This window comes from Mauremys mutica, chromosome 3 (genome assembly GCF_020497125.1).
Source record: "Mauremys mutica isolate MM-2020 ecotype Southern chromosome 3, ASM2049712v1, whole genome shotgun sequence".
NCBI lineage: Eukaryota > Metazoa > Chordata > Testudines > Geoemydidae > Mauremys > Mauremys mutica.
This window is the reverse complement of record NC_059074.1, coordinates 46,097,603-46,125,024: the sequence shown is the minus strand read 5'-3', so window position 1 is coordinate 46,125,024 and position 27,422 is coordinate 46,097,603. Positions and strand designations below refer to the sequence as shown.

The 27,422-nt window shown below is 39.2% G+C and overlaps 1 protein-coding gene across 9 annotated transcripts in view; it reads right to left on the bottom strand.

The window, feature by feature from the left end:
• Window positions 1–459: 459 nt before the first annotated feature.
• The window catches only part of MCPH1 (microcephalin 1), a 220,576-nt gene continuing 193,613 nt past the window's right edge, over window positions 460–27,422 (bottom strand). For all 9 annotated transcript variants that reach the window (XM_045008990.1, XM_045008988.1, XM_045008996.1 and 6 more), the window contains 2 exons: window positions 6,405–6,642; window positions 460–728 (listed from right to left, as the gene is read on the bottom strand). In XM_045008990.1, coding sequence (XP_044864925.1) covers window positions 673–728; window positions 6,405–6,642 — 294 coding nt within the window. In that variant the 3' untranslated portion in view covers window positions 460–672. The remainder of the gene's footprint in view (window positions 729–6,404; window positions 6,643–27,422) is intronic.

The window sequence follows — 27,422 nt, the reverse complement described above, 5'->3', positions numbered from 1 at the left end:
TTGCTTGGAATTTTTTATTTTTAGTACAGAATTTCTATTGTCTTAGTTTAACAATTCTCGAGGGGAGGACTGGGGTTGAAAGGCATGTGTTATATGCTGCAGTGAAATTATATTGGTGCTCATATGTCATCCCATAAATATGAAGTTGTATAATTATATCTAAATATATACTACATACTAAGTTCTAAAAGAAAATTAGACATAACCCTGTGCCCACTTAAAAATTGTGTTCAGATTCATTTGTGTTTATTTTTGGAATTTTTACACCAAGGTAATCTGTCAAAAGCACCTAAATGACAGGCTCTTAAGTCCAAAAGAAGACCTGGGAGCCTAACTCACTTAGGTGCTTTTGATAATGTTGCCTCCAGTATATAATGCTTGTACATGAGACCAGAATTAGGCCCAAAGACTTGCATAGTGTACAAATAAATACAAAGCAAAAGGATTTTTATTGGGCAAATACCTTATTACAAAAGACTAATCAAAGGATTTCATTAGACAGACATTTAGATGAGACTCACCACACTATACCAAACTTTTGGCTGTATTTAAAAATCCATTACTGTCTCTTTGTAAAATCTTGTATTCACTGTTGGTTCAGCTTCTTATTTAATTGAAAACTGGACACCTTTACTAATTTCCTCACAACCATAAGGAGGGTTTTGAGTTCACTCATTGCTGGAACATGTAGTTTTCCAGAGGACATATCCTATGCTGAGTGACTGAATCTATGGGAAATCAAAAAGAAGTATGTTACATACTAGCATATTAGGATGAATACATAGCAAATAGTTTCTTATTAAAAAGGAAATATATGCTTTGTATAACACAATATACACTACTAACAAAATAATCAACTCAGCGGATTGAATTTTTGGTATAAAGTACCTTTGAGGAGCTGAGAACATAGGGAGTGAGAAGGACCATAAAGATATATACTAGTGGTATAATATGTATACTGCATACACCTCCAATCTGCTTTTTAAAAAAAATGTATTTCATTCTCTATTTCTCAGGTATCAAATATGTGATTGATTGTAGGACTAATTTATTCAGTAGTGAACAGCTGACATTAGGTGTGGAAAGCAGAATGTATATAACCAGAAACTAACTAGATTACATAAACTAGGGATACATTCTGTTAACAATAAGAGCATCAAAATTGGATAAATCCCTGAGTAATATATGTCTAGCCATTTGACTGGATTTGTATTTGTACAAATCTGATATCCCACATACTTTCAATATTAGATTGGAAGGGACACATTTTCAAACAGGTCTGTATCAGCCTCCACTTTTTCTTGGGTATGTATGTACACTCACAATTTATAGGTACACATACCTGCGTGCGCACTTTAAATATTCTAGGTGTGGATGTACAAACCTAAGTGTATACCTAAAAAACTTGCATCTATTGGAATTGATTTAGGATTGGATTAATTGATATGAGATTTTGGGTCAGCCCATTATAAAGATATGGCCCTTTTGCAAAATTGAGAGCCTAATTTGGATGTTGGCAGCCCCTCCTGGAAACTTCAGTAGTGTTTGGATTCAGAGATTGGGTTCAGGCCCAACTCTAAAGCACTACAAAGAGGTGAACTAGGAGAGTAACTATTTCATTACAGCTAGACATGGCAGAATTCAAAAAAAATTTTTTTTTATAAATTTGACAGACTATATCAATGTTCATTTTAAGCGTTTTTTGATTGTTATCAATTTGAATTTTTCAGTTCCCATAGTTTTGGGTTTTAAACTTTATTCTATTTTTTTATTTAATTTTTTATAGTTGTGGGAGATTATGGGGGATCAGACAATCATCTAATGACAGTAGATGTTGAGATTCAAAGAAGTTAAAAGTTTTATAGCTGTTAAAAAACCACTGTCAAAATATATAAAGGAAATATCCTTAAATTAAACTCTAAGTTCTCAAGCAGCAGTTTTTTACTTTGCCTATCAGTATTTTTCTTTGGTTTGTGTGTGTTACAGTGAAATCTATGTTTACCAACATTTACTGACAAAAATCTAATCCTTCACGCCTAATTATAACAGATTAATTCAATATCCCTAGCAAGATAAAGGGGAATGTTTTAAGTGGCAGCTAATTCCAGCTGAGACTGGTTTTCAAAGAGCTCCACCCACACAATTCTCACAGCAGGACACAAAGGGACAATACGCAACTAATGAAAGGCAAGCAAGGCATTACATAGAACACTCTCACAGCTTAACATAACATACAGAGCACAACACTTAGGGTATGTCTATACAGGAATAAAAACCCCACAGCTGGCTCAGGTCAGTTGATTTGGGTTCACTGGGCTCAGGCTCCAGGGCTGAAAAATCGCAGTGTGGACATTCAGGCTTGTGCTGGAGCCCAGTCTCTGGGACCCTGCGAGGGTGGAGGGTCTAAGAGCTCAGGCTCCACACAGTGATTTTTAGCCCCACAGCCCATGCCTCACGAGCCAAAATTAGCTGACCTGGACCAGCCGTGGCTGTGCCATGGATATTTTATCCCCATGTAGTCGTACCCTTTCCTACTGAGGGCCGTAAATGAACTGTTTCATACACAGTAATTACCAAGCATTCTTTTAACAGCTTAATTTTCTTTCTGCATTGGGAAGGAGATCAATTAAATGAACTAAAAATATTTTTGAGCTCATTTATTTTTTACATGCTGACAGTTTGGGTTGGTGCTGTATAAGTCCACGCCTCAAGGAATTTACAATATAAACGGACAACTGGCCTGAGAGAGTTTCTGCTTTGAGCTTGGTTTCACTGTCCCCCTAGGTTCTATGGAAGAATTGGGATCCTCAATTTTGGACCTTAAGAATCTGGCAGGAGAGGCTATACCATGCACCATGGAAAATATACATATAATTCAGTATTATATGTATATGAAATATTTTTAGAGATGAGCTAAAGCTGCAAAAGCACTGATGTGCCAAAGCACCCTTCTTACAGGTGTAGATTCACCCAGTGAGAGGTGCTAGTGCACTGCACTCTCTCCAGATGCTGATGTTCTAAGGTTGAGGCCTGGCTCAACATCCTTCCATGGTGCCAATGGATCATGTACCTAATGCTTCAAGTACTTGTGCATATTTTTACTTTAATGATGATTTCTGGCAGTCAGGTAGAGGAAACATCTCACCTCCAGAGCCCCTGCTCTCTATATTTTAAGGCTGTTGTGCCAATATTGATCTTTTATTAAAAATTGTCTGGAAGGTGAAACAATTAAAAAAACAACAGAAGTCAGATGTTTAAAATGGAAGAATGCAATTATAAGGAAATCATGATGAGGCTTTATTGTTTGGGCAAGGACTATTTATATTAATTTCCCCATCAGAATTTAATATAGTAGCAGGCTGTACTACTTCAAAAAGGCACAGGAGAAAAAGTGGATCCCTGGACTAAAATTATGGAACAACGTGAAAACAACACAAACATTACTCTCCACACCCATTGGTTATACATACATTGTTAAATAGATATTAGTGTGTCAGTCTGGATTATTATTTCTATGCTTGAAATACTAATATATCCAGAGGTGGATAAGGAGCTGGTTAAAGGGGAGACTACAGAGGGTAGTATTGAAGGGGGAACTGTCGGGTTGGAGGGGGGTTACCAGTGGAGTTCCTCAAGGTTCGGTTTTGGGTCCAATTTTATTCAATCTATTTATTGCTGACCTGGGAACCAAGAGTAGGAGTGGGCTGATAAAGTTTGCGGATGACACCAAGTTGGGAGGTATTGCCAACTTGGAAAAGGATCGGGATATCCTCCAGGGAGATTTGGATGACCTTGTAAACTGGAGTATTAGTAACAGGATGAAATTCAATAGTGAGAAGTGTAAGGTTATGCATTTAGGGATGACTAACAAGAATTTTAGTTATAAGCTAGGGACGCACCAGTTGGAAGTAACGGAGGAGGAGAAGGACCTAGGAGTCCTGGTTGATCGTAGGATGACTATGAGTAGGCAATGTGATGTGGCCGTTAAAAAAGCTAATGCGGTCTTGGGATGCATTAGGCGAGCTATTTCTAGTAGGGATAAGGAGGTGCTAGTCCCGTTATATAAGGTGTTGATGAGACCTCATTTGGAGTATTGTGTGCAGTTTTGGTCTCCCATGTTTAAGAAGGATGAATTCAAACTGGAACGGGTACAAAGAAGGGCCACTAGAATGATCCGAGGAATGGAAGGCCTGTCGTATGAAAGGAGACTTGAGGAGCTCGGTTTGTTTTCCTTAACCAAAAGAAGGATAAGAGGAGATATGATTGCACTCTTTAAATATATCAGAGGGATAAACACCAGGGAAGGAGAGGAATTATTTCAGCTCCGTGCTAATGTGGACACGAGGACAAACGGATATAAATTGTCAGTCAGGAAATTTAGGCTTGAAATTAGACGAAGGTTTTTAACCATCAGGGGAGTGCAATACTGGAACAGCCTACCGAGGGAAACAGTGGGGGCGAAGGACCTCCATGACTTTAAGATTAAGCTAGATAAGTTTATGGAGGAGATGGTATGATAGGATAATGGGCTTAGTCAATAGGTCAATTAAGTGCCACACTGGTAAATAGTACAATGGGTCAATGATATGATATTCTTAACCTTTTTCCAGAGGGTATGGCTGGAGAGTCTTGCCCGCATGCTCGGGGTTCAGCTGACCGCCATATTTGGGGTCGGGAAGGAATTTTCCTCCAGGGTAGATTGGCAGTGGCCCTGGAGGTTTTTCACCTTCCTCCGAAGCATGGGGCAGGGGTCGCTTGCTAAAGGAGTGGGTGGATCGGCTTATGTGGCCTGCATCTTGCAGGAGGTCAGACTAGATGATCATAATGGTCCCTTCTGATCTTGAATTCTATGATTCTATGATTGTTTAATTTACTACATCACAGTTCCAGTCTTCTCCTCATGCCCTACAATGCTGTCTCATCTTATCTTTCCTTTTTTTGATACAGCTGTACTTTAATTCTGTTATGACTTTAGAGTGGCTTTCACATTGCAGATCAATCTAAATCGAAACTCACTTGTTTTTCAACTCTTTAATAATTTTATCTTTTATAAAGTATGAAATATACTTTTGTTTTGACAAGTGTTTTCTCCCTTACAACCCAGGTTTTCTTTCTGTTTCATCCTTCAACAGTGTTCTGACTCAGACTTTGCAACATTATGATCAGACTGATTTATTTAACAAATAGTATCTGAAAGCTTTAGTATCTGCTGTAAAGCAGAAAGTAAAGCTAGCTTATTAAGACTGCTATTCAAAACACAAATATCTTATTTTCTTGTGTTGTATTATGCAAAAAGATTCTTTTTAGGAGGAGAAGATATGGAGCTAATCTAAAAGATAAATACTCTCAGGACTGTGAATCCCAAGTAGATCACCAAAAGTTTTCTTCTGTGGGGATATTGCAAATGTACACTCAATTTACTGCAAGAACGTCAAGCTTAAACCTAATTTCTATGGTGTCTTAGGAAAAATCACAGGACAAGCAACTCCCAGGAACTCAGCACCCACAGATTTTAGCAAGAAATTTTCTTCAAGCAGAGTGATAGTCGTAGCAAAGAACATTTCAGACATGCATATTAAATTACATATTATATACTATAAGGCAGATGCTCAGCTGGTGCAAAATGTCAGAGCCTATTGAAGTCAACAGAGCTATGAATCTGCACTAGTTGAGCATATTCCCCACATATTTTTATAATCTTGAAAGACAATTTTTTCACCAGCTATTTCAAGAGAGTGGTTCCTAAGTGTTTTCTCATAACCTACTTTAGTTAGACAAGTATCACATTTAAATGAAACAACTCCCATGAAATTTGAAGTAATTTGTACAACTCTATGGTAGGTCCAATTCATAAAGGTGGGTCCTAAGATCAACACAGCCCAGGCCTAATTTTACCAGAAAGTCCCTGACAGCATGTTGTCACGTCTTCCTAAAAGGTAACAACTGTAGCACTGTCTGTTCCATTCTCTTCTCTCCATACTCTCCCTCTGGTAATCTTCCGCCCATACTTTGGGCTTGTTTATATGGAGCAGCAATGCTCAATATGAGGATGCAATTTCTAAAATTCACTTGTGCATTATTTAGTCTGTGTAAATCCTGCTGGTACATACTAAAGATTCCCTAACGCTCTTGAATGTAGTGCACAGCACTATGTTAAGGCCCAATAAGAACTTCAGTGAGCAGCAGCAGGGTTTACACAGACCAAGTGCACTATACTAAAGCGCAGTAGGGAACTTTTAGTACACACCAGTAAGTCTACAAGGACCAATTAATGTACAAAACATTAGTGTGCTTTTGAAATCACATCCCCCGTAGGGCATATTAACACACTGGGTAGAAAAACCCTTAGCACATTTGAAAGCACATTTCATAATATTATATTGAGCTGAAATTAAATCTCTTACCTAGTATCCATTTTTCTGATAAATATTTTATTTCAGGTTGCTTCTTTCCCAAATATTCTCCAATATAGATTTTGGCCTGACGCAGGGTTTTACATATTTTTCCTCCACACAACTGTACAAGTTCACTTAGCTTGTCACATGGCGGTTGACTGGCAAGAGATATAAACATTACAGGCTGACTTGAAAAGAGGTCCTGCTGATATTTTCCTGATGACAGGTGGCGTTGAAGTCTGCAGATCTGTTTTTAAGGAAACAAGGAAATTAAGAATTAACATGTTTCAATTTCATTTATAAGCTACAAGTGAAGCTAATCTTCGCATTTAGGAAAAGAATCACAGGATATGAAAACAACTTTTTACATTCCCAAGTAAACTCTTGGGTAAGTCATACCATGATTAGCTAACGATCACTAGATATTTATTTTTTTATTTATGACTTTTTTTGGCTTGATACAAAAGCCAAAATATCCATGTGCCACTTATTTGATTTCCATAATCTAGCCAGGTATTTATTCAATGCTCACTCTAACATGGTATTTGAATACCTTACAAGTGTATAAATCCAGCAGGCAGTTTACAGATAAGCTCTACCTTTGGTTCTCTCCCTCCCTTTCTGCAGCGCAGGTTGAGGGAATTCGTTTAATAGTATTTTCATAGTAATTTTTAATAAAAAAGTTAAGTAGCTGAGAAGGGTTTTGTGTTTCTCTCTGAATGCGGTGAGAATGGTGGGTGCTTTTAGGAAGTAATTCCACAAGTGTGGGCAAGATGCTGAAAAACCTCCATCTCCTGCTTCTGGTTATAGACAGATCATTGTTCCAAGGGAGCAGAGTAAATTTTGGTCATGAAGTATTTTGAGACAGCCCAGGTCCACGCCCCTGAAAGGCTTTGACCATTAAGACCAACACATGATAAACTTAATCCTGTATTTTACCTTGAGCCAGTTGTAAGAGGCATTAAGGGAAACCTTTAAAAATAGGCCTTGTCTGCACTAGGGGCTTTAGCACTGATGTAACCATGCACATATGTAAATGCCTAACCTTGGCTCCATTGAAATCAATGGCAAAACTCCCATTGACTTAAAAAGGGACAGGATTTCACCCCTGGTATCGAGATGCACTCTGCTGCTGTAAACCACAGCTTGTGCTGGTGCAGCTTACACTCAGGTTTACCAGCGGCAACTATATAAGTGTAGTTACACTACTGCTAAAAACTCCAGTGTAAACTGGGCCTTAGGAAAGTAAGATATGATATGTTAATGAATCTTGATAGAAGTTGGTGCTGAGCATCCTTAGTCACAATCACACACATGCAAGTTGGGTTTAGAAAATGCAGATGACTAAGTGTACGGGCCATATTCAAAACATCATAGATTTGTATTGTTGGAAGAAGCTGGAACCAGCTGCACAGCTGAAAGAGCCCAACATATTTCAAGGAAAAGAAATGTAGTCCTGAACCCAGGGAAAAAACAAAAACAGTATTTTCCCTGCAGGGCCACTGTCTATATTTGCTTAGAAGGTTTGGTAGTTATAATGAAGTGAAAAAAACCTAGGCAACCAGAACATGGAATCAGGGAAAATATGCCATGGTAAGGGTAAAGACCCCTTTGTGACCCCCCCCACCCCACCATGTGTGGAGGATTAAGCAGAAGAAATGCTGGAATTATGGTAAAGAATACCAGAGAAGTCTGTTCAGTCTATGATCAGACTGGGCCAAGAATACAGAGAATGAATGGACAGAAGATTACTTAAAACAACTAAATCCAGATTTAAGATTAATGTGTATATATAATGGGACTATTACACACTGTACCTCTTGCATGCAAACTCTTTCCATCTTTAGAAGACTTTTCCGTTCATAACATAGGAGAAAAGGGAAGTCCTTTACAAATACTGTGCAGTCCTTAACACTATTAATGTGGTTGTGTGCTTAAAATTAAACAAGAAAAAGGCTGATTGATATACATGAGGAGTATCTAGCAATTTCTTCTCCTGGTAGGTTTGGTATACTCTAGAACCCTTTTCCTTCTGAGCCCCCCCCAGTATGCTATAAAAACTCCATGGCCCACCTATACCACAACAACAGGTTTTCTGCATATAAAAGCCAGGGCTGGCATTAGGGGGTAGAAAACAGGGCAATTGCCTGGGGCCGTATTCCACAGGGGATCCTGCAAAGCTAAGTTGCTCAGGCTTCGGCTTCAGCCCCGGGTAGTGGGGCTCGGGTCCCCAGGCTTCAGCCCCATGCGGTGCGGCTTCAGCTTTCTGCCCTGTGCCTCAGCAAGTCTAACGCTGGCCATGCTTGGAGGACCCCTGTAACCTGCTTGCGGTCTCCCAGTGGGCCCTGGACCCTGGTTGAGAAACACTGCTCTAGAAAGGGCAGATAGAGTACTGTGGAATGAAAAACCATTCCCTTTAGCTCAAATATGAAGTTCAGAACTATTCTGGTCAGGTTGCTACTGCAAGTACTAAAGCCTAACCATTACCCCTAAACTATCTAGAGCTGAAATAATCAAACCATTATAATAAAAGGGTTTTTTTTTAATAAGCCAATTGCAGTACCTAATGACTTGAACATTAGGGCAGGTGTTCAAAATTATGTTCATAAAGATGACAGATGTATGTTGCACCAATTAAAGTCTTTTCAGTGTCTGTTGTCATAAATAAACAGATCAGGGTTAAGGTCCCTTTTTACCTGTAAAGGGTTAACATGTAGTACCTGGTGACCACCTGACCAGAGGACCAATCAGAGACGAGATAATTTCAAATCTCTGTGGAGGGAAGCTGTCTACTCGCGATTGAATAGAAAGAAACAAAAGCTTTTGATTTGCAAATGGTGTTTGCTTATTTGCTGGCTTACAAGAAACTAGAAAATCTGGTTTGGTAACTTGCCTTTAGCAATTTTTAAGTACCTCACAGTAGGGGTCCTTCTAACAAAGCCTGTTAGAAAAACTTACACCTCTTTCCTAGCTGTTTTTAAGCTGACAGAAAGAAAAAGGAGAAAAAAGAAAAGAAGAAAAAAAAATTCCTTTCTAACACAGCCCGTTAGAAAACCTTATCTCCCTCAGCTAAACCCAGCTGAAAATCTGTTTCAAAAAAAAAAAAAAAAAATCTCCCCCTCCTGGCTTCCAAGAAGGTGGAAAAACCTGTTTGCCACTGTCTTGCAAATTGCTAAGTACCCTCTGAGTATGGGGTCTCCTATAACAAAGCCTGGTTAGAAAAACTAATTCCCTCCAGCCAAACTGCTGAAACTGCTTCTAACCCTGAAAACTGCTTGAAAACTGCCTTTTCCTCAAGCTGCCTGTCCAAGCAACAAGAAAGAAAAACTGCTTCCAACAAAGCCTGCTGGAAAACTTAATTCCCTCCAGCCAACCTGGCTGAAGATTCCTTCTAACAATACCAGTTAGAAACTGAATACTTGTAAACTCCCTCTTCTCTCAGGACAGTCTAGTGAATCCTCTCAGGGATTTGTGTTCCTTGCCTCCAGAGGATTTCAAAAGACACAGGGAAAAAAAACCTGGCTGGAGGGTTTCTCTCCCCCCCACCCGCAAACCTGTTTTTCCCGCTGGATGGGAATGTACTTTGACGAGCACTTCCCCCCACCTTAGGAATCCTGAGTGATACCTGATATCACAAAGGAAGGACACACCTCTAGGGAATAGTTCTTCAGCGTAGCCCAGCAGAAAAAAAAACTCCCTCTAACAAAGCCAGTTAGAAAACCTTGTCTGTTTGCCTTCGGGGTATCTCTCCCTCCTAACCTGCAGTCCTGCTTTAGGAGATGAGAAATAGCAATGGCTCTCTGGTTCAGAAAAAATCCTCACCGCTGCCCACCATGTCATAGGTCTCACCCCCACTTGGAGCTGTTGGGCTCCAATGTGGGGACCTGACTTGGTTTCCCTCTAAACTAAAATCCTAGTTTAGATCTAATAAGCTGCCACCACTCAAACAGGAAATGTGGATTGAGACACAGTCCTTCCCCAAAATCCTAGGGGATTCCAAGAGCCCCAAATCCATGGAGTTCTTACACCCAGGAGAAACAAACCATTCCCCCTGCTTCCTCCCCCCTCCCTTTTCCTAGGAGAGATACCGGGATCTAACTACAGAGGGATACCTCCCCCTTCTCTTTCCCTGAGAATCCACCCAAGGAAAGACCAAACAAGTCCTTAATAGAAAAGAATTTATTAAAGAATAAAAAGAAAGTAACTTGTCTCTGTAATTCAAGATAGAACAATACAGGGTCTAAGCTTATCAATCTCTGGAGAGAATTCCCCCTCCCCCTTTCTCAGTAAAAGCAATATCAGCAAACAGGAATAAAGCATTTCCTTTAGCAAACACACAATTGCAAATATAGAAATCAAATCATAAGACTAATTCGCCTTTCTAATTAATACTCACTATTAATTAGTAGAAACTACTCCAGGAGAACTTGGAGACATGACTGTCCTCTCTTAGATCCAAAAAGAGTTCTAAGAACACAGACAAAGGCTTCCCTCCACAGAGATTTGAAATTATCTCGTCTCTGATTGGTCCTCTGGTCAGGTGGTCACCAGGTACTACATGTTAACCCTTTACAGGTAAAAAGGGACCTTAACCCTGATCTGTTTATTTATGACATCTGTGATTTCACTTCCCGGTACAGTACAATACAGCAATCAAATCTGGAGGTCACAAATACATGGAACATCACATCTAAGTCTTTGTCTGCCACGATTACATAAAGAAAGTTTCATGGCCAGCCACAGGAAGAAGGTGGCATTTTTAAAAAAAAAACACAACAGCTGCTATTTAGGTTTCCAGTGTAAGTATAGGTTCTAGTTCAGAGGTCGGCAACCTTTCAGAAGTGGTGTGCCGAGTCTTCATTTATTCACTCTAATTTAAGGTTTTGCGTGCTAGTCATACATTGTAATGTTTTTAGAAGATCTTTCTATAAGTCTATAATATAACACTAAATTATTGTTGTATGTAAAGTAAATACGGTTTTTAAAATGTTTAAGAAACTTCATTTAAAATTAAATTAAAATGCAGGCCCCCCCCCCGGATCAGTGGCCAGGACCCGGGCAGTGTGAGTGCCACTGAAAATCAGCTTGCGTGCTGCCTTTGGCACACATGCCATAGGTTGCCTACCCCTGTTCTAGGAGGACACTGTGCTACATACCACTTGATCAGTGAGAGGGCAGATCTCCTTGTTGACTAGTTCATTGAAATATCTTCCTCATGCCAGTAGCACCTCCTCAGCCTAGTTCAGGTTTAACAACATATACGATAAATGCACAAACTGATAACTGGACATGCCAAACATATCTGATATTTTTTGTCCCTGTTTTCGTTGTTGAAGCTTGGTGAACTGGCTCTTAGGTAATAAACAACAAGAGCTACAATTGCCAATTCAAGAGGAGATGAAGGCAAAAATAAAAGTTTGGGCATGAGTAGCTGAGATGTTGTTTGATGCTGGAAATTTTTCACCAATGTGAAAAATAGGCAAAAGATCTGAACAGTGGACTCCTGACTTTGACACCGACTCACTGTGTCACTTTGGGCCCTTAAGATCTTTGTGCTTTAGTTTACAAATCTATGGATTCAAGATAAAACTGCTCACCCAATTTACAAGGGGTTGTGAAGATTAATTAATGTTTGTAAAGAGCTTTCAGATCCTCAGATAAAATTACAAAGCAGGTTTATTATCTTTATAAAAGGGAATTTCTTAGTTGGTGATCAGTGCCAGATGAACAATGAAAAACAAAGCCCATGCTGAGATAGCACAGGCAGTAGTTGCACAATCTCCTTCTATGTCATTCTTCAGAGAAGTCAGTCCTATTGAGAAGCGGTATCTCCAGAAATGAGGGTACAACGTTTTATGCTCATGAAATCCTTGGCTGCTCTTCTGAAACTACAAACAGTTAATTTTCTATAAGCTGGCTTGCAGGACATTTTAGAGAAGCCAGAAGCTGATATAGTTAAAGCAGGCCGAAAGGGCTAAAATGCAGTAAAAAATGTGTTGTAGCTATTTATTCTTATGTGAATGTACAGTGTTCAAACAATATATGCATTACTAAGGTCAAAGAGAGCTTTCCCAACTGACTTCAATGAGTACACACTCAAGGCCGTAATACACTTTGCAATCTCTGATATGCAAATAAAAGGCAGGATTCTGATATTCCTATGATTGCATTCACTCACTTTCATGAATTACCAGTTATTTCAAAATGTGAAATCACCAAGCAAACATAAAAATGCTTCAGCTAAAAAGCATTCAGGTAAGAAGTCCAACAAACTATACACTATACTCTAATGAAAACAACCCAGAAACAGAGACTCATGATAAACAAGATCCTATCTTTGGTGGCTCAAATAGCCTTTTTCTTCCGTCAGAGCGAATTGAGAACATCTACTAATCTGAGTTGCTTATTTAGACAAATCAGCTACATCTGAAAGGAGAAAAAATAATCACCAAGAGACATTAATTTAGTGTTAGTTTATTTAAAATTAACAATCAGACTTGATTCCAAGGGACCTTTGTGCTCGACTTGCCATGCTGCTTTTGTTAGCCTGGAGCTCTAGGGTTTCCAAGATGAAACTGATTAGGATTGACAAACTCTGTTTATGTTAAAAACCCAACAGGACATGAGTTTCTTAGATGGAAGACATACAATGTAACTTGATTGTAATCCTGCTGTTTCACACATTTTACAGGACATGATTTTAAAAGGCCTGCTGTATTCCCACTTCTTCAAACATTTTCCATGAGCACATTTATTGTTGAGGTGACTCATAATGAAAAGTTGTTTTATTTGTACAGTGGGTCCTACTACTGGAAATACACTTGGGTTAAATTAATATTAAAGGCAAAAAATTGCATGAATGTTATGTTAAAAATTTGCACAGCTAATCACAAAGAGTCTGGAATGCAAACGTTATGATTCCAGTAGCAACATTAGGTCAAGCTGTGTTGTACAATTCATGTGGTTTGGTATTTATGTTTATGTTATAAATGCTAATGTTGGGATTTTTAAAGGAGTTAAAATGCTGAAATCCATTTGAGATAGCACCTACCCACTTTAGTCTCTTTTGAAAATCCCAGAATAATGTATTAATCTATATATTGACTGGAATAATAGGAACAGCATATTGTACATTGTGCAATATGACCAAAATAAAGTTTCTGTTTGGACCTTACATTTTGCTTTTCCTGCCACTTGTAATTTTAAGTGCAGCTTGGATCCTGCTCAGGTGTACAACAAGGAGAGAAACTCCTTGCTTTCTTCATCCAGAGGCTAGAAATAATTGAAACCCCTGTATTCAGACAGCACAAGGACTCTGCAGGGCTAGCATTGCTTTCAAAGCTGGCCTATGCATAGAGGAGTGGAGGTAGCCAGTCTTGGAAGAGAAAACATTGCACAATCTGGAAGCCATTTGACCACCCCCGACTTGGACTAGAGATTGAATGGCACAATCCACCTCTTCAAATTGAATTACCCTTTGTAACATCAAAGAGTTTGCAGCACTCCAGGACTGCTGCACACCCGTTGATTTTTAGGGTGTTTTTTTTTTTTTAAAGCTTGAGCAAAATCTTTCTAATTTCAATCCTAATCAGAGACCAAACATGGGAAAATTCAGCCCAAAGAAGTGAGTATTTCCACAAATAGCATTTGTGCAAACAGTTATTATGGAAACTATTTCATAACTGTAACTATAACAGGCATGATCAGCACCTGCTATGATATCAAACACTGATGCTAATTCTCCTGTCTAATTATATTCCTATCAGGTGGCTCTGAGAAGAGAGTCCCACTGACTATAGTCATTATTCAGGATTTAGATATTAGATTAGTTCTTTCATCAGACAGATGAACAGGCAATAGCACCTCCCTTACACTGTCTGGCACTGTTATAAATCATGAATAATATAAATTATTAATTTATAAACCCCTTTGAACTGCAGGTTTCAAAAAGACTATTACACTGACAGAAAATTAAAGGTACTGAGAATTTATGATGTTGTAATGCAGCATTTCTTCATTACAATAATAACAACTGATCAACTTTCCTCCATTTTTCATGTCTCACATTTTTAATGCTTCAGATTGTGGGTTGCATGTTACAAATAATATTAACAATAGCAGCAAATAGGTAACATATGATGTATTGAAATATACTGCACATATGCAAGATTGGGATTTTTGCTTCAGCTGTTACATTTAACTTCCTTTTTCTGAACAGACACACACTAGACACCCACATAAACACCATCATTTTTAGTATCAAGTGCTACAGTTGTGCCTGGAACTTTATGAGAATGTATGAAAACAGGTCCCTGGACAAAAGTACTTCCAATTCAAGACCTTGATCCTTCAGTGAGACTCAGGAAAAGGACAGATTCACCTACAGTTGAACATCAGAGTTACAAACACCTCAGGAATAGAGGTTGTTCATAACTCTGGAATGTTTGTAACTCTGAACAAAATGTTATGTTTTTTCTTTCAAAAGTTTACAACTGAACATTGACTTAATACAGCTTTGAAACTTTACTATGCAGAAGAAAAATGCATACTTCTGGTTCCAAGTGAGGGGTGTGTGTGGTTGACCAATCAGTTCATAACTCTGATGTTTGTAACTTGGAGGTTCTACTGTATTTGTAGGATTGGAGCCCAAGTCATAACAGAGCAAAAGAAGGTAAATGATCAGGTTGAGGAGGAGATGAGTGAGGGTTGCAAAAGAAAAAAGTCATAGGGCTGATTCCGATCTTGCTGACACTGATGCAAATATTGACATCAGTGGAATTAATTCTGATTTGCACCAATGTGAGGTTGGAATAAGACCCCTCAAAATGTATATAGCAACCTGCATCTCTATCTTTTTCTATCTGCCCTCAGCCTCCTTTTTGATTTTGGGACAATAAGGTCAAGCATCAGAAAAGGAATAGATGGCACAGGAGTGTAAGTAGCAAACAGCCATATACCTGACATACACAGTTTATTAGCATTCCGTCAAAAGTTACATGAAATATCAAGTTATTTTAAGTCTTTATAAGGTACAGTACAGTAGGTACCAGAATTTAACTAAAAATGCACTTGGTCTAAAGCAAATTTAGGTTAAAGAAAAATATATTTTAAAAATCACAATTTGTTTTACAGTTATTAATCCTTTTGTCTTTGTGAATTATGCATATGGTTTTCTAACATACTCCAGAGTGGCCTCTCAAATTCAGGTAATAAAATATAAGGACATGCCTAATGTTACCATTTTTTGGGATGTAACTGGAAAATTATTCATCAGTGAAACTGCTCCCTTACTATGAACTACACAAGTGCTAATGCACATCCTATAAGAAAAACAGTGTTGTATTTGAAGTACTAACCCTCTGCCTGAAATGTGGTAGTAAACATGCAATTCTGCACAAAGATTAAGGGAAAAATATTGCCCTAAATAACTTTAGCTAAAGGAAACGTTAAATGTAGGTTAATGTCACTAAGACTGAGTCCACTTACCAAGCTTCTGAAGTATAACATCAAATAAAATCCACCATTAATACAGATTTATAGCTAGATAATTGAGAGGTAGAGTGCACATTTTCAAAATTATGACTGCAGAGTTTTGTCCATAATGCTTGTCATTCACAGGAGATACATATTTTTATGGCGCACATTTGAGGATCAAATCTTGTTGCTTGTGAAGTAACGAGAAATTGACCATTTCCTTCAACCAGAACAGGCTCTGACCACTAAAGAGGGAAGGTTTGATTCCCCACTTTGTTATACCAGTTTTATGCTGGTTTAATGGCACTGAAGTCAATGGATTTACAGCAGCATAAAACTATGGTGTAACAGAGTGGTAAGTCAGGCACCAAAAATAATATGCTCCATTAAGCTACAAATTTAGCAAGAAAGATAGTTCTAAAAATGGTACCATTTAATGGAGTTGGGTAATATTGCTGGTGAAATCTTAAGGTCTGAGTTTACAACTTAAGTGGGATTCAATATAGTTGAGGGTGCTTGGTATCCCTGAGGATTGGGCCATTAGTGTTTGTATTTGCTGACACTGTAGTTCTTCAGAAACATCTAGGGAAGAGTATGGGCCTAATTTATTGCATTCATAGGAAACATTACACTTACATTGTCCTACATTTTCAGGTAGTCTGTCACTTGCTAAACATCTGAAAGGAAAACACATATGTGGAACCCCAGGCACATTTGAAGATGAAGAGTACTCAAACATGAAAGTGAAATAAAGTATCAGACTGCTTTTGATAAAGAATAGTATAATGCAGTGAAAACAGCTAAGAAGTACGGTTACCCTGCAGTGAGGGATTTGAAGAATCTGCAGCATCCTACAGGGATCAAGGAAGTCTGCATTACTATACACTAGCTTAGGTAGGTCCAACGAGAAATGCTCTAGGTTTTCATCTTTCTAAATGTCAATATAAAGGATGAAAATGATCAAACCAAACAGTGACATTGTTTAGATAGTAACAAAGTAAAGTGCAAACTTGTTATCTCCTAGAGTTGGTTTCATCCTGTTTGTCCTTTATTTCTTTTAGAAATTTGCTATTAGGTCATTTAAATTATAAGCAGTTTTAAAGTTGAAAATGTTATTCAGTAAATATTTTAGTTTAAAACTATATTGGAATACTGCACTTAATAGTGGATTTTTAAAATTAGGTGCTTCATAACTAATATGATCTGGTTAAGAACTGGATTTGCCCTAAGCTTACCAGCTGTTCCATGCAGACATTGTTCTTTGCCTGGGAAGAATTCTATTGAAGTTAATGGGGTTGCACGAGTGCGTAGTCCAGCAGGCATGATCAGAGCCACGCTCAGCAAAAATTACCTGGGTCAGCTTGTCTGCCCAAATAGCTACAATTGTCTCAATTTTTCCTTTATTAGCATCAAGGAATTTTATTACTGGTGCAGGTATTTATCATTCTGTGAAGAAAACTCAATCTGTTACATTTAGTGCAAATTATTGAAAATATCATATCCACATTCTAGTATATTAACTGGAACTGATACTTTTCTATAAACTATCAATACTGTCCAGCTAAAGTACGGGCTCCCATTTTGTCAAACTACAGAAGCACAAGATTTCAAATGACAGAAATGCTAACACACTTGTTGTATGACTGATAAAGGAATGTCAACATCCCAACATGCATTCACAAGTGGAGACTGTGTGCGGGCAAATCCATGTGTGTGCATTAAGGGGTTTGGGGGTCTGTAGCAGGGTGCTGGTGCAAAGGCACCTAATTAGCCCCTGCTCAGCCAGCCCCAATCAGGAGAAATAGATTGGGGCTGGGGAGAAGTCTGGTGCCTGGCCTCTGGAACTGGCTGCACCTGTGGGCCTGCTGGTAGAAGAGCTATAAAGGCTGGCTGGCAGCCAGTGCAAAGGGGGAATGGCCAGGGAAGGGACAGTCTCCAGGCTGAAGGGAGACTCCCTGTAAAAGAGGAGATAGGAAGACCCTGTTTGTTTGTAAATAGTATTGCTGGTGGTGGGAACTGTATGTAAATAAAAGCCACGGGTGCTGCAGCAAGAAAAGCCTCACAGTGCTTTATTGAGGGAGCACAAAGCTCAGCAGGGGGGCAGCCCAGGAAAGGACCTGGTTACAGGGTCTGAAAAAGTTTGGGCATCTATTTGAAAATCTGAGGCAGAAAAATTACCTGCCAATTTCTCCTGTTGACAACATCAAAAGGAATGTGAAATATGTTATAAAGACAATTGATACACAGCAAATACTGGAAATTCCTCCAAAATACTTCCTTTTTTTCCTCAGTAGTTTTCTACAGAAGTGTTTCCTGGCTCAAAGGAGGGTGAAGGGTGAAAGAAAACTAGAATGAAGACAATTTTACTAATAAAGTTTCTTTACACTATCTGTTGACAGACAAGACTTACTTCTCTCAAATCTCAGACTGATAAGTAAGGCTTACTTCAATAATATATTCTCTAAAAGACAGAGTCCTAATGGGAATACTATACAAAAACGTTTGGCAAACATATCTACTGTTTGGCAGATATTCAAAATCATACTTGAAGATGTTTGGATCACTTCTTCCTCCAGAGCAAATTTTTGCAGAAAAAAGCAGAACAAAATTACTTACTTTATGTTTAGATTTGCTTTTTTCCCACTGAACCAGAACAATTTTTTAAATACTGCATAACATAAATATATGACAGCTATCTATTTTAAAAAAGAAAAGAAATTGGGCTTATCAAACGCATATGCTTTTTCCCTAGTGTAGATCAATATGATTTAAAACTAAGGTTTGTATTTCAAGTGCACATACATCACATCAAAAACGTTAAGGCTGCAAGATATAGCAAGTTTCATTATAATTCCATTTTACTTGAGCATAACTCCCAAAAAATTCTCTTCCTGAAGGTCAAAACAACAGACTGGACTTCTACATAGATTGCTTCCGTCGACATGTACAGGCTGAAATTGTAGAAAAGCAGCATCACTTGCCCCATAACCTCAGCCATGCTGAACACAGTGCCATCCACAGCCTTAGAAACAACTCTGACATCATAATCAAAAAGGCTGACAAAGAAGGTGCTGTCATCATCAATATGAACAAGAGGCTGCTAGGCAGTTCTCTAACTCCACATTCTACATGCCATTATCCTCTGATCCCACTGAGGATTACCAAAAGAAACTACACCATCTGCTCAAGAAACTCCCTGAAAAGGTACAGGAACAGATCCGTACAGACACATGCCTAGAACCCCAACCAGGGGTATTCTATTTGCTACTCAAGATCCATAAACCTGAAAATCCTGGAGGCCCCATCATCTCAGGCATTGGCACCCTCAGAAGGATTGTCTGGCTATGTGGACTCTCTCCTTAGGCCCTACGCTACCAGCACTCCCAGTAGGGCCGGCTTTAGGTTTTTTGCCACCCTAAGCTCTGAGAGTGCAACTGTCCAAGCAAAAAACAAAAGAAAAGCAAAACAAAACAAAAACCTTTACTAAAGGATGCAAAGGTTCATTACTACTACACATATCCTTACAAGCACTGTCCCATGGCAGTGAGTATGAGGTTAACTCTGGCAGATGTGAGAGAATGTTTAGCCAGCCATAGCCATAACAGCTAAAGATGCAGGGATTGACCCATAAGAAATATGGCTATCTTAATTCAATTTAGTGAATTAACTTTTGTGCATAACAACCTTGTTGTTTTCACACAGTGAATCTCCTGTATGACAGCAATAGGGAACACTACTTCATTGGCTATATCCCCCCTTCTGTTTGTGATCATTTTCCAGTTTTGCCATGTGGCTTTCACATACAATCTATCCTCTCAGCTCATACAATGTCAGTTATTATACCCTTATTGAATTTTCCCATACTCCATGAGCAGTCCCATTGATTTTAATGGAACAGCTTGAGTAGTAAGGTAGTACTGAATGTAAGTGGCAAAATCTGGTTAGAGAAAAACATAAGAAGGACATTGCCAAGAGATACAAACATGTATTGACCCAAAACAAAACTGAAGAACACCATAAACATATCTGCCTTAACACAGGACACTGAAATGTAGAATATTTAACAAGCTGACTACAATCTGACAAGAGAGAGGCAGCCCTTTAAGAGATGTGCACCACAGGCTAAAATAGAGCCATAGCTAATTAAGAAGAACCTGTGTACCATGCAGCTAAATGTTACATATCAACTAGTATAGCATTTTTCAAAGTTTGGGTTGTGACCCAGTACTGCATTGCGGCATGTAAGGCACTGGGTCCCATCTGGTCAGCACTGTCAACCGAGACGTTAAAAGTCCCCTCGGCGGTGCTGCCCGGCTAAGGCAGGCTAGTGCCTACCTGTTCCGACATTGCACTGCCCTCCGGAAGTGGCCAGCAGTGGGTCCAGCTTCTAGACAGGGAGGCAACGGGGCTCCGCATGCTGCCCCCATCCCGAGCACCAGCTCCGCACTCCCATTGGCCGGGGAGAAGGGGAGCATTGCTTGTGTGCCTCTGCCTAGAAGCTGGACCTGCTGCTGGCGGACAGGTGGGAAGCCTGCCTCTGCACCCCAGCTGCACCGCTGACTGGGAGCTGCCGGAAGTAAGTCCACGCCCCAACTCCCTGCCCCAGCCCTGAGCCCCCCCCAACCCAGAACCTCTTCCTGCACCCCAAACTCCTCATTCCTAGCTCCACTCCAGAGCCTGCACCCAGAGCCCTGCCCGCATCCCAACCCCCTGCCCCAGCCCTGAGTCCCTCCAAACCCCTCATCCCCGGCTCCACCCCAGAGCCTGCACCGAGCCCTGATCCCCTCCCTCGTCCCAATCCCCTACCCCAGCCCTGAGCCCCTCCGCACTCCAAACCCCTCATCCCTGCCCTTCTCCAGAGCCTGCACTCCCAGCCCAGAGCCCTGACCCCCTCCCGCATCCCAACCCCCTGCCCCAGCCCAGAGCCCACTCCCACATCCCAAACCCCTCATCCCCAGCTCTGTTGCGTCGCGAGCATCAACAATTTTCTTCAACTGGGTCCCCAGAAAAAAAGTTTGAAAACCACTGAACTAGCAGATGAAAGCCTGTGCTGTTGCATGGGCATGGCAGTTGGGCCTGGTAATCCACCATTTGTGCTCAGTATCTGATTGATTTTTCCTCAGGGTTCTCCTTGTTTTAGCTCTCTGGATATGTCTACACTGCAATTTGATGCCTGTGACAGCTGATTCAGGCTCCAGCCCAAATGTCTACACCATATTTAAACAGCCTCTTGGTCTGAGTCATCTGGCACAGGCCAGCCGCAGGTGTCTAACTGCAGTGTAGACATACCCTCTGGGGCCAGTGAGGACAGCTTTCTTTCTTGGAATTGCATGGGGTCAAAGCTTAGAGTGGTACTGGTATGGGTGCCACCATGTACTAGACGTATGGGAACTGTTTTCACTTGTACTCAATTCTGTACGGCTTGGAATCAGATTATTTCAGTAGTTGTAGCAGGTCTTCACATCAGCATGCCTATATACCCTTTCACCGAACACTGTATCAGGAAAGACTCACAAAATACCACAGAGGTGAACACACAAACCCAACACAAAGCAGTGAGTATTATTGAACAGAAAATCCTATAGAGGGGTGGTAAGGCCATGCCTGTAGGTAGGCTGGGGCTTGTTTCTCCTTGGGCTGTGCTGTAGTGAGCAATGTTGCTGTTTGTACATGTTCCCCTAAGTTAATGCACAGGACTGCCCCCTGGCTGGAAGCACAACCACCATTTTGTTACCCCACATTGGTGTTACTCCCACCTTCCCTGATCAGCTATCACATTCCAACTTCCTTTGGATGATGAAATTCCATCTGGTCCTCACAGGGCCCAGTGATGATTGAACCAGGCAACATTCTGAGCAAACAGAGCTCTGAGCTATGCGTGTAGCTGTTTCCATCACTTCATAATGACTCGGACATTCTAGACTTCAGAGTGATATACAGACAGAGGGACAGTCCTGGAAGATTTGTGCAGGCATCAAATGAGTGATATGTGCCGCTGTGAAGGGATGTGTGTGTTTGGGGTTATTGTGTATGGTGACTGTGTTGTTGTATAGATGGTTTAGAAGAACTTTGGGAAAGGGGCCAAGTAATCCACCATGTGTATGGTCTCCCTCATACAAAGTGTTGAACAGTTGCATGCAAATTAGCTGTACAGTAAGGGTGTGATTGGTACTTTTGATAGCGCAATGGTCTAGGACTCTGCATGGAATGGATACATGCCTTACTACTGTAGCTACCCACTGCCTGGGTGTAATTCATCAAGTCAAATTGACTGAGAACTTAAAACCCAGCCAATAACAGACCATGAAACCCAATGATGATTCCATCTGGTGATATTTTGAACAAAAAGAGCCCTCAACCTTGCTTACAGCTGTTTTCAACTGTTTCACACTGACTCAACAGTCGCTCTAGGCTTCAGACTGACACACAGAGTGACAATTCTGGAATTTATTGTACAGATCAAGTTACTAGGAAAGGAGCAATGTTTGCAGAAAAGAAATATATTAAAATTATGGCATCATTTGAATTCTTAGGTTTTTTATTTAATTTGTTGTTTTGGGAAGCCCTACATTATTATTATTATTTTAAATGCCAGGATATTTTGCAGCAAGTTCCAAGAATGACATTTGTTTTGGGGACTGAGGCAGGGGGAATGCTTCCATCAGCCTTTAACAGTAAATGATAAATCCAGTGCTGTCATCAGATTTGCTATACCTGGCAAAGTGTAGATTAATAATACTTTGATAAAGAAAAAGGTTTCCTATTCCAATAATAACAAAATCAGTGAGCTTGTTGAAAGGAAAAGCCTGGCAAATGCGACGGGTTACACAGATGCTCCCTAAAGAGTCTCTCCCCAAACAGTTGTATTCGCCCATCATAAAAGTAATCTTACATTGAGAGTAACTCCTAGTTTTATTATCCTAAAAATATACATATTCTAGTCTCTCTATTCTATCTAAAACAAACCAAAATTATTTAGCAAAGACAAGAGTACATTCTCTCCCCCGCCTTAATTGAAGCTGAATGCCATTAAGAACGCCCAACAGTACCGCAATGTGTGCCAAACTTGAATTTTTGTAAGCATCGTTTGAGTTCTAAAGGCTACAGTAAGTGATGGGAACACAATCGTCTTGGGAATATACAAATAACTTTTAAAAAAGCTCATAAATCTGGCTTTCATGCCTTAGTTTTCAACAGCTTCATGAAATATGTCAAAGCTTGAACACAGTAGGTTCTTTTTTCTTCAAATTTCTTAGGCTTGACTTTTTTCAATCTTTTTTGATATGCTTCAGTGAAACAAATAGAAAGGATGTTGCTTTTAAAAAAATCAGGCATCAGCAAAATTACTTTAAAAAGTTTAGCTTTGTTCTTTTCAGTTATAGTAAAAGAGATTAACATGTACCCATTTAAGTACGACAGCTTAAAATAGTCTCTCAATATTTTTTAACATTGTAAAAACACCTCTGTCTAAGAAATGATGCACTTTAAAACCACAATACATTATCTTATGATGAAACAACAGTAATTGGTACCGATACACATAATTTTGTAATGCAAAGCTCAGAGATCTCATATTAACACTAAAAAAGTAATTATCATGCACCAATTCTGTAAAATAGTTTATGAAGAAAAAAGCTTTTAATCATGCAACTCTCTTTTCACTTGCATTAAAATGAAACCACTTAGGGCAAGGTACACACCATTTTCAAAGTACCAACGATGGGGCCAGCTAAAATTGGAGCAAATGTGCACTAATAGTAAAATCTTTAAAGCCATTCCAAAACTAACAGTGCAAAATTGTTGAAGTATATTAGCTGATATATCATTCAACTGGATGTGACTGCTGTGGAATAGATCCTTACTGCAACAATTAACATAGGAAATATAGGACACAATAAGTTACCTGCCTTCCAGGAGCTCCTGATGGCCCTACTACTATGAATATTTCTGGTCCAAGGTTTTTATGACCATCATTTCATGGCAGAAAATTTTATTTGTGGGTAATGCCATCTCTCCCGGTGTGTCCACTTAAACTATTGCGACTGATTAAGGGAGAGAAATCTCACAGGAGATATAGCACACAGAGTGTGTGGAGTCATTCAGTCCTGCCCTTGACATAGTAGTAGTTGCAGCTTCAAGCACACACCCTGCCATAGTAAAACATGGTTCTGTTTTAAAAACATTTAGTCGTATGCGTTTTAACTAACGTGTTAAATGACAGTCACTTCAAAAAGATAGGGATTCCATGATAGCTGCTGTAGCAGCTCTTCCTTCACAGGCAGTTTAAAATGATCTTCTGTTTGAAGTTTATCTATCTACTACTGTTATAACCCTTAGAGTGATTATAAATGAAAAAGTACAGAAGTAGTATTTTTCAGTTTGCTTACTGTGTGCTTTGAGCACACTTTGGGTTGGCCTTTCATTCAGCAAAGGAGAGAAAATCCTGGAAAAATAGACAAGAGAGGTTCTAATGCCACAGACATTGGTAGGGAGGCTTAGGGTGAAATCATAGTACCTGAAACTACTTTTACCCCATTTTTAAACTTAATAGATTTCCAGTTGACAGTGTCCCTTTAAAAGATTTGTTTTAACAAAAGAAAACCACATCCCAAAAAATCCACCCCAAAACACAAAACCAAAAAGAAAGGATATGGTCTATGGCCAATGATTTTCTTCTTAAAGCAATCATTTTCAAAGTCTCTGATTTCAGAAACTGCCACCCCCCATCTTGTGGTTTGGTACACAGTTAGCAGTTAACAGAAATCATTTTTGTTTGCCAAGATTACTTCACACTCCTGTGCTTTCTGTTAAAGAGCTGGTGACCTTACAGGAACCTGAAGCAAAGCAAGGGAACTGCGCTCTTCACACTACTTTAACTATCAGTGATCACATCAGATGCTGAAGGGAAAACAGAAGTTTGAAGTGGTCTTGGCAGGTATTTAGAGTAAAAGGAGGAAACAATTTTCAAAATGTTTTCTTTGCAAAAATATTTGTCATTTTAAAATATAACAACTACTGTTTTGGGATCTCAAACATTTTTAGTTTTTTTTTTTTTATTAAAGTGTTTTCATTCACCTTTAAAAGATACTGGAGCATATTGTGCATTCTGAGACAGTATTATTGATATTACTTATTTTCTGCTTAACTAAGAGTTTCCCTGTAGTTTTAAATAAAAAGTGGAGCAATGTTCATTTAAGTTACATGATGTCTATATTCACCCCTGCAGGATTTGCTGCAGGAAAAAAAAGGCTTGGCTTCTAGATAAGACTATCATTGTGCATGACTCTAACATATAAGGACACGGAGAAGGCACAGATCAAGATAGTCTATTTACTGTAAATGTATTTTAAGATTTTTCTGTAGATATATTGGAAAAGTTGCTTTACATTTGAAATAAAGCTGCAAAGCTTTTGCTTTTTTTTTTATATATATAAAGGTAAGCTGGTATGATATGGCTAAACATGGAGAACTGAGCAGTCCTTATATGATAGTGTTGGTGGCATTTCAGAGTTGTTGGATGAAGCTTGCGGTGCCAGTTGCTGACTCTTCCCTCTAGGAGTGCTCCTTTCTAGGTTCCTTTCTCATTTCCTTACTTTTCCTTTGGGGGTATTTTGTTAATCAGGTGGACTAGGTGTTCTCATATTTTAAGGACTATGCAGGACAGAGAGATCCAAAGTTCTTTTTTTACAGCTCCATTGCAGCTAATGCATTTTAGTGAGAGTAGAAAGCCTTTTCAGTAGGTGGTTAATGGCATAAACAAGCAAATGGAGATTAAAGACCGCAGAGGTACCAAGCCAATACTGTACATAAATTATGAACAGCTGGATATTGGAGTCAGGTGAGGGATAAGTAAAGGCAGAAAATACTTTAAAACACAGAAATAAGATGGGGCTTCACGCAAGCCTATTAGAGATGTTTTTCACAGCCAACTGACTGGGTCACTCAGAGAAGAATAGACCTGAAGAACATATAAGTTAACTAAATTCTCATTAGAAGATGTTCCACATATAGTTTCCATTTATTTATTTTAAAATGATGGCTGCGGTCTTTGTCCACCCCAAAATTCCCATTGAGTTCAGTGGGAATTTTGGTGGACATAACAGGAATTCAGAGTCAATATAATACAGACCAAATGAGATATGGAGGGCAATGTTGACTACTTTACACAGGAAGATACTCAGAATTACTAACATGAGGACAAACCCTGAAGCCATTGTGAATTCTGTATATGTCGGGGAATTATCATTACAAGACGTAGCTGTTCTGTCTTCATATGTAGGCTGAGAGGATCTATATTCAAAAGTCCAGGCTGGTTAGAAGACTGAAAAAAGGCATTTCCTTTTGTAACTAGATAGCACTGAGATAATAGTTCCAGAAGCATGAAAGGAAGTTCTTTTTAAAACTTAACTACTGATGGAAGCAGTGGCCCTTTGGTCACTGCTGTGCACTGTCCAACACCCATGCTCACTTTTGTGCTCCTAGACTTATATTTGCTCTGAGTGCCGCAGAAGCAGCATACTCAGCCTGTGAATTGAGGGAAGGAGAGAGCACTCTGCATAGACCTCTGTGGCTAAGCAAAGTAGTTGTATCGATGGGATTTAAAGAGAGCTCAATAAAGCCCTTCTTACTTGTAGAACACCAGTGTTATACATCAGAGGGGTACCCGGGTTAGTCTGGATCTGTAAAAGCAGCAAAGAGTCCTGTGGCACCTTATAGACTAACAGACTTATTGGAGCATGAGCTTTCGTGAGTATTCACCCATGAAAGCTCATGCTCCAATAAGTCTGTTAGTCTATAAGGTGCCACAGGACTCTTTGCTGCTTTTACAGTGTTCTACAGAGCTTTGAGGGAAGGGGAAAAGTAAAATCTTCCACTGAGGTCTGCTATTGTAGAACAAATCATTCTAAATTAAAAATAAATATGCCCGAAATTAAATGAAAGTGGCTATTTTATCTATTACTACAATGCAAGAGCTGAAAATTATGCCTGATTGGTACAAAAATTAAGAACAGCTGTATATAATAATTCAGGTAAAGGGTGAATAAAGGGAGAAAAAAAATAACATTTTTATTAACTGTGCTTTTTAAATATTACTTTTAAAGGTAGATGCAATAGATCATTTATATCCATTAAAAGCTGAACATATTCATTCATAAACAATGCTTTTGTGCCAACATGACATACTCACAAACATATGTATATCAGGATGACATAGACAGACACCTGTTTTATTCAGTTGTTTAATCAGGCTTGCTAGCAGACACGAGAATTTTATACATAATCTAAAATTGAATCTGTATGTAATTTCCTTCCCCTTTTAAACTGAAGATTCAAAGCAAATCAAGGGGAAACCTACTATGAGACTACTTCCAACAACAGATGACTCAACTAGCACCTGAGAATTTGTTGTACTTGTATGTACTGGAGCTCTGAACTTCCTGTTTCAATAAAATACCAAACAAGTTGTGTTTCCTTTACAAATATGCTCTTACATCAAGTCCTGTTCCTATAATTTCAGTTTTTGTCTGCATTCCAACATTTTTTTTGGCAAAT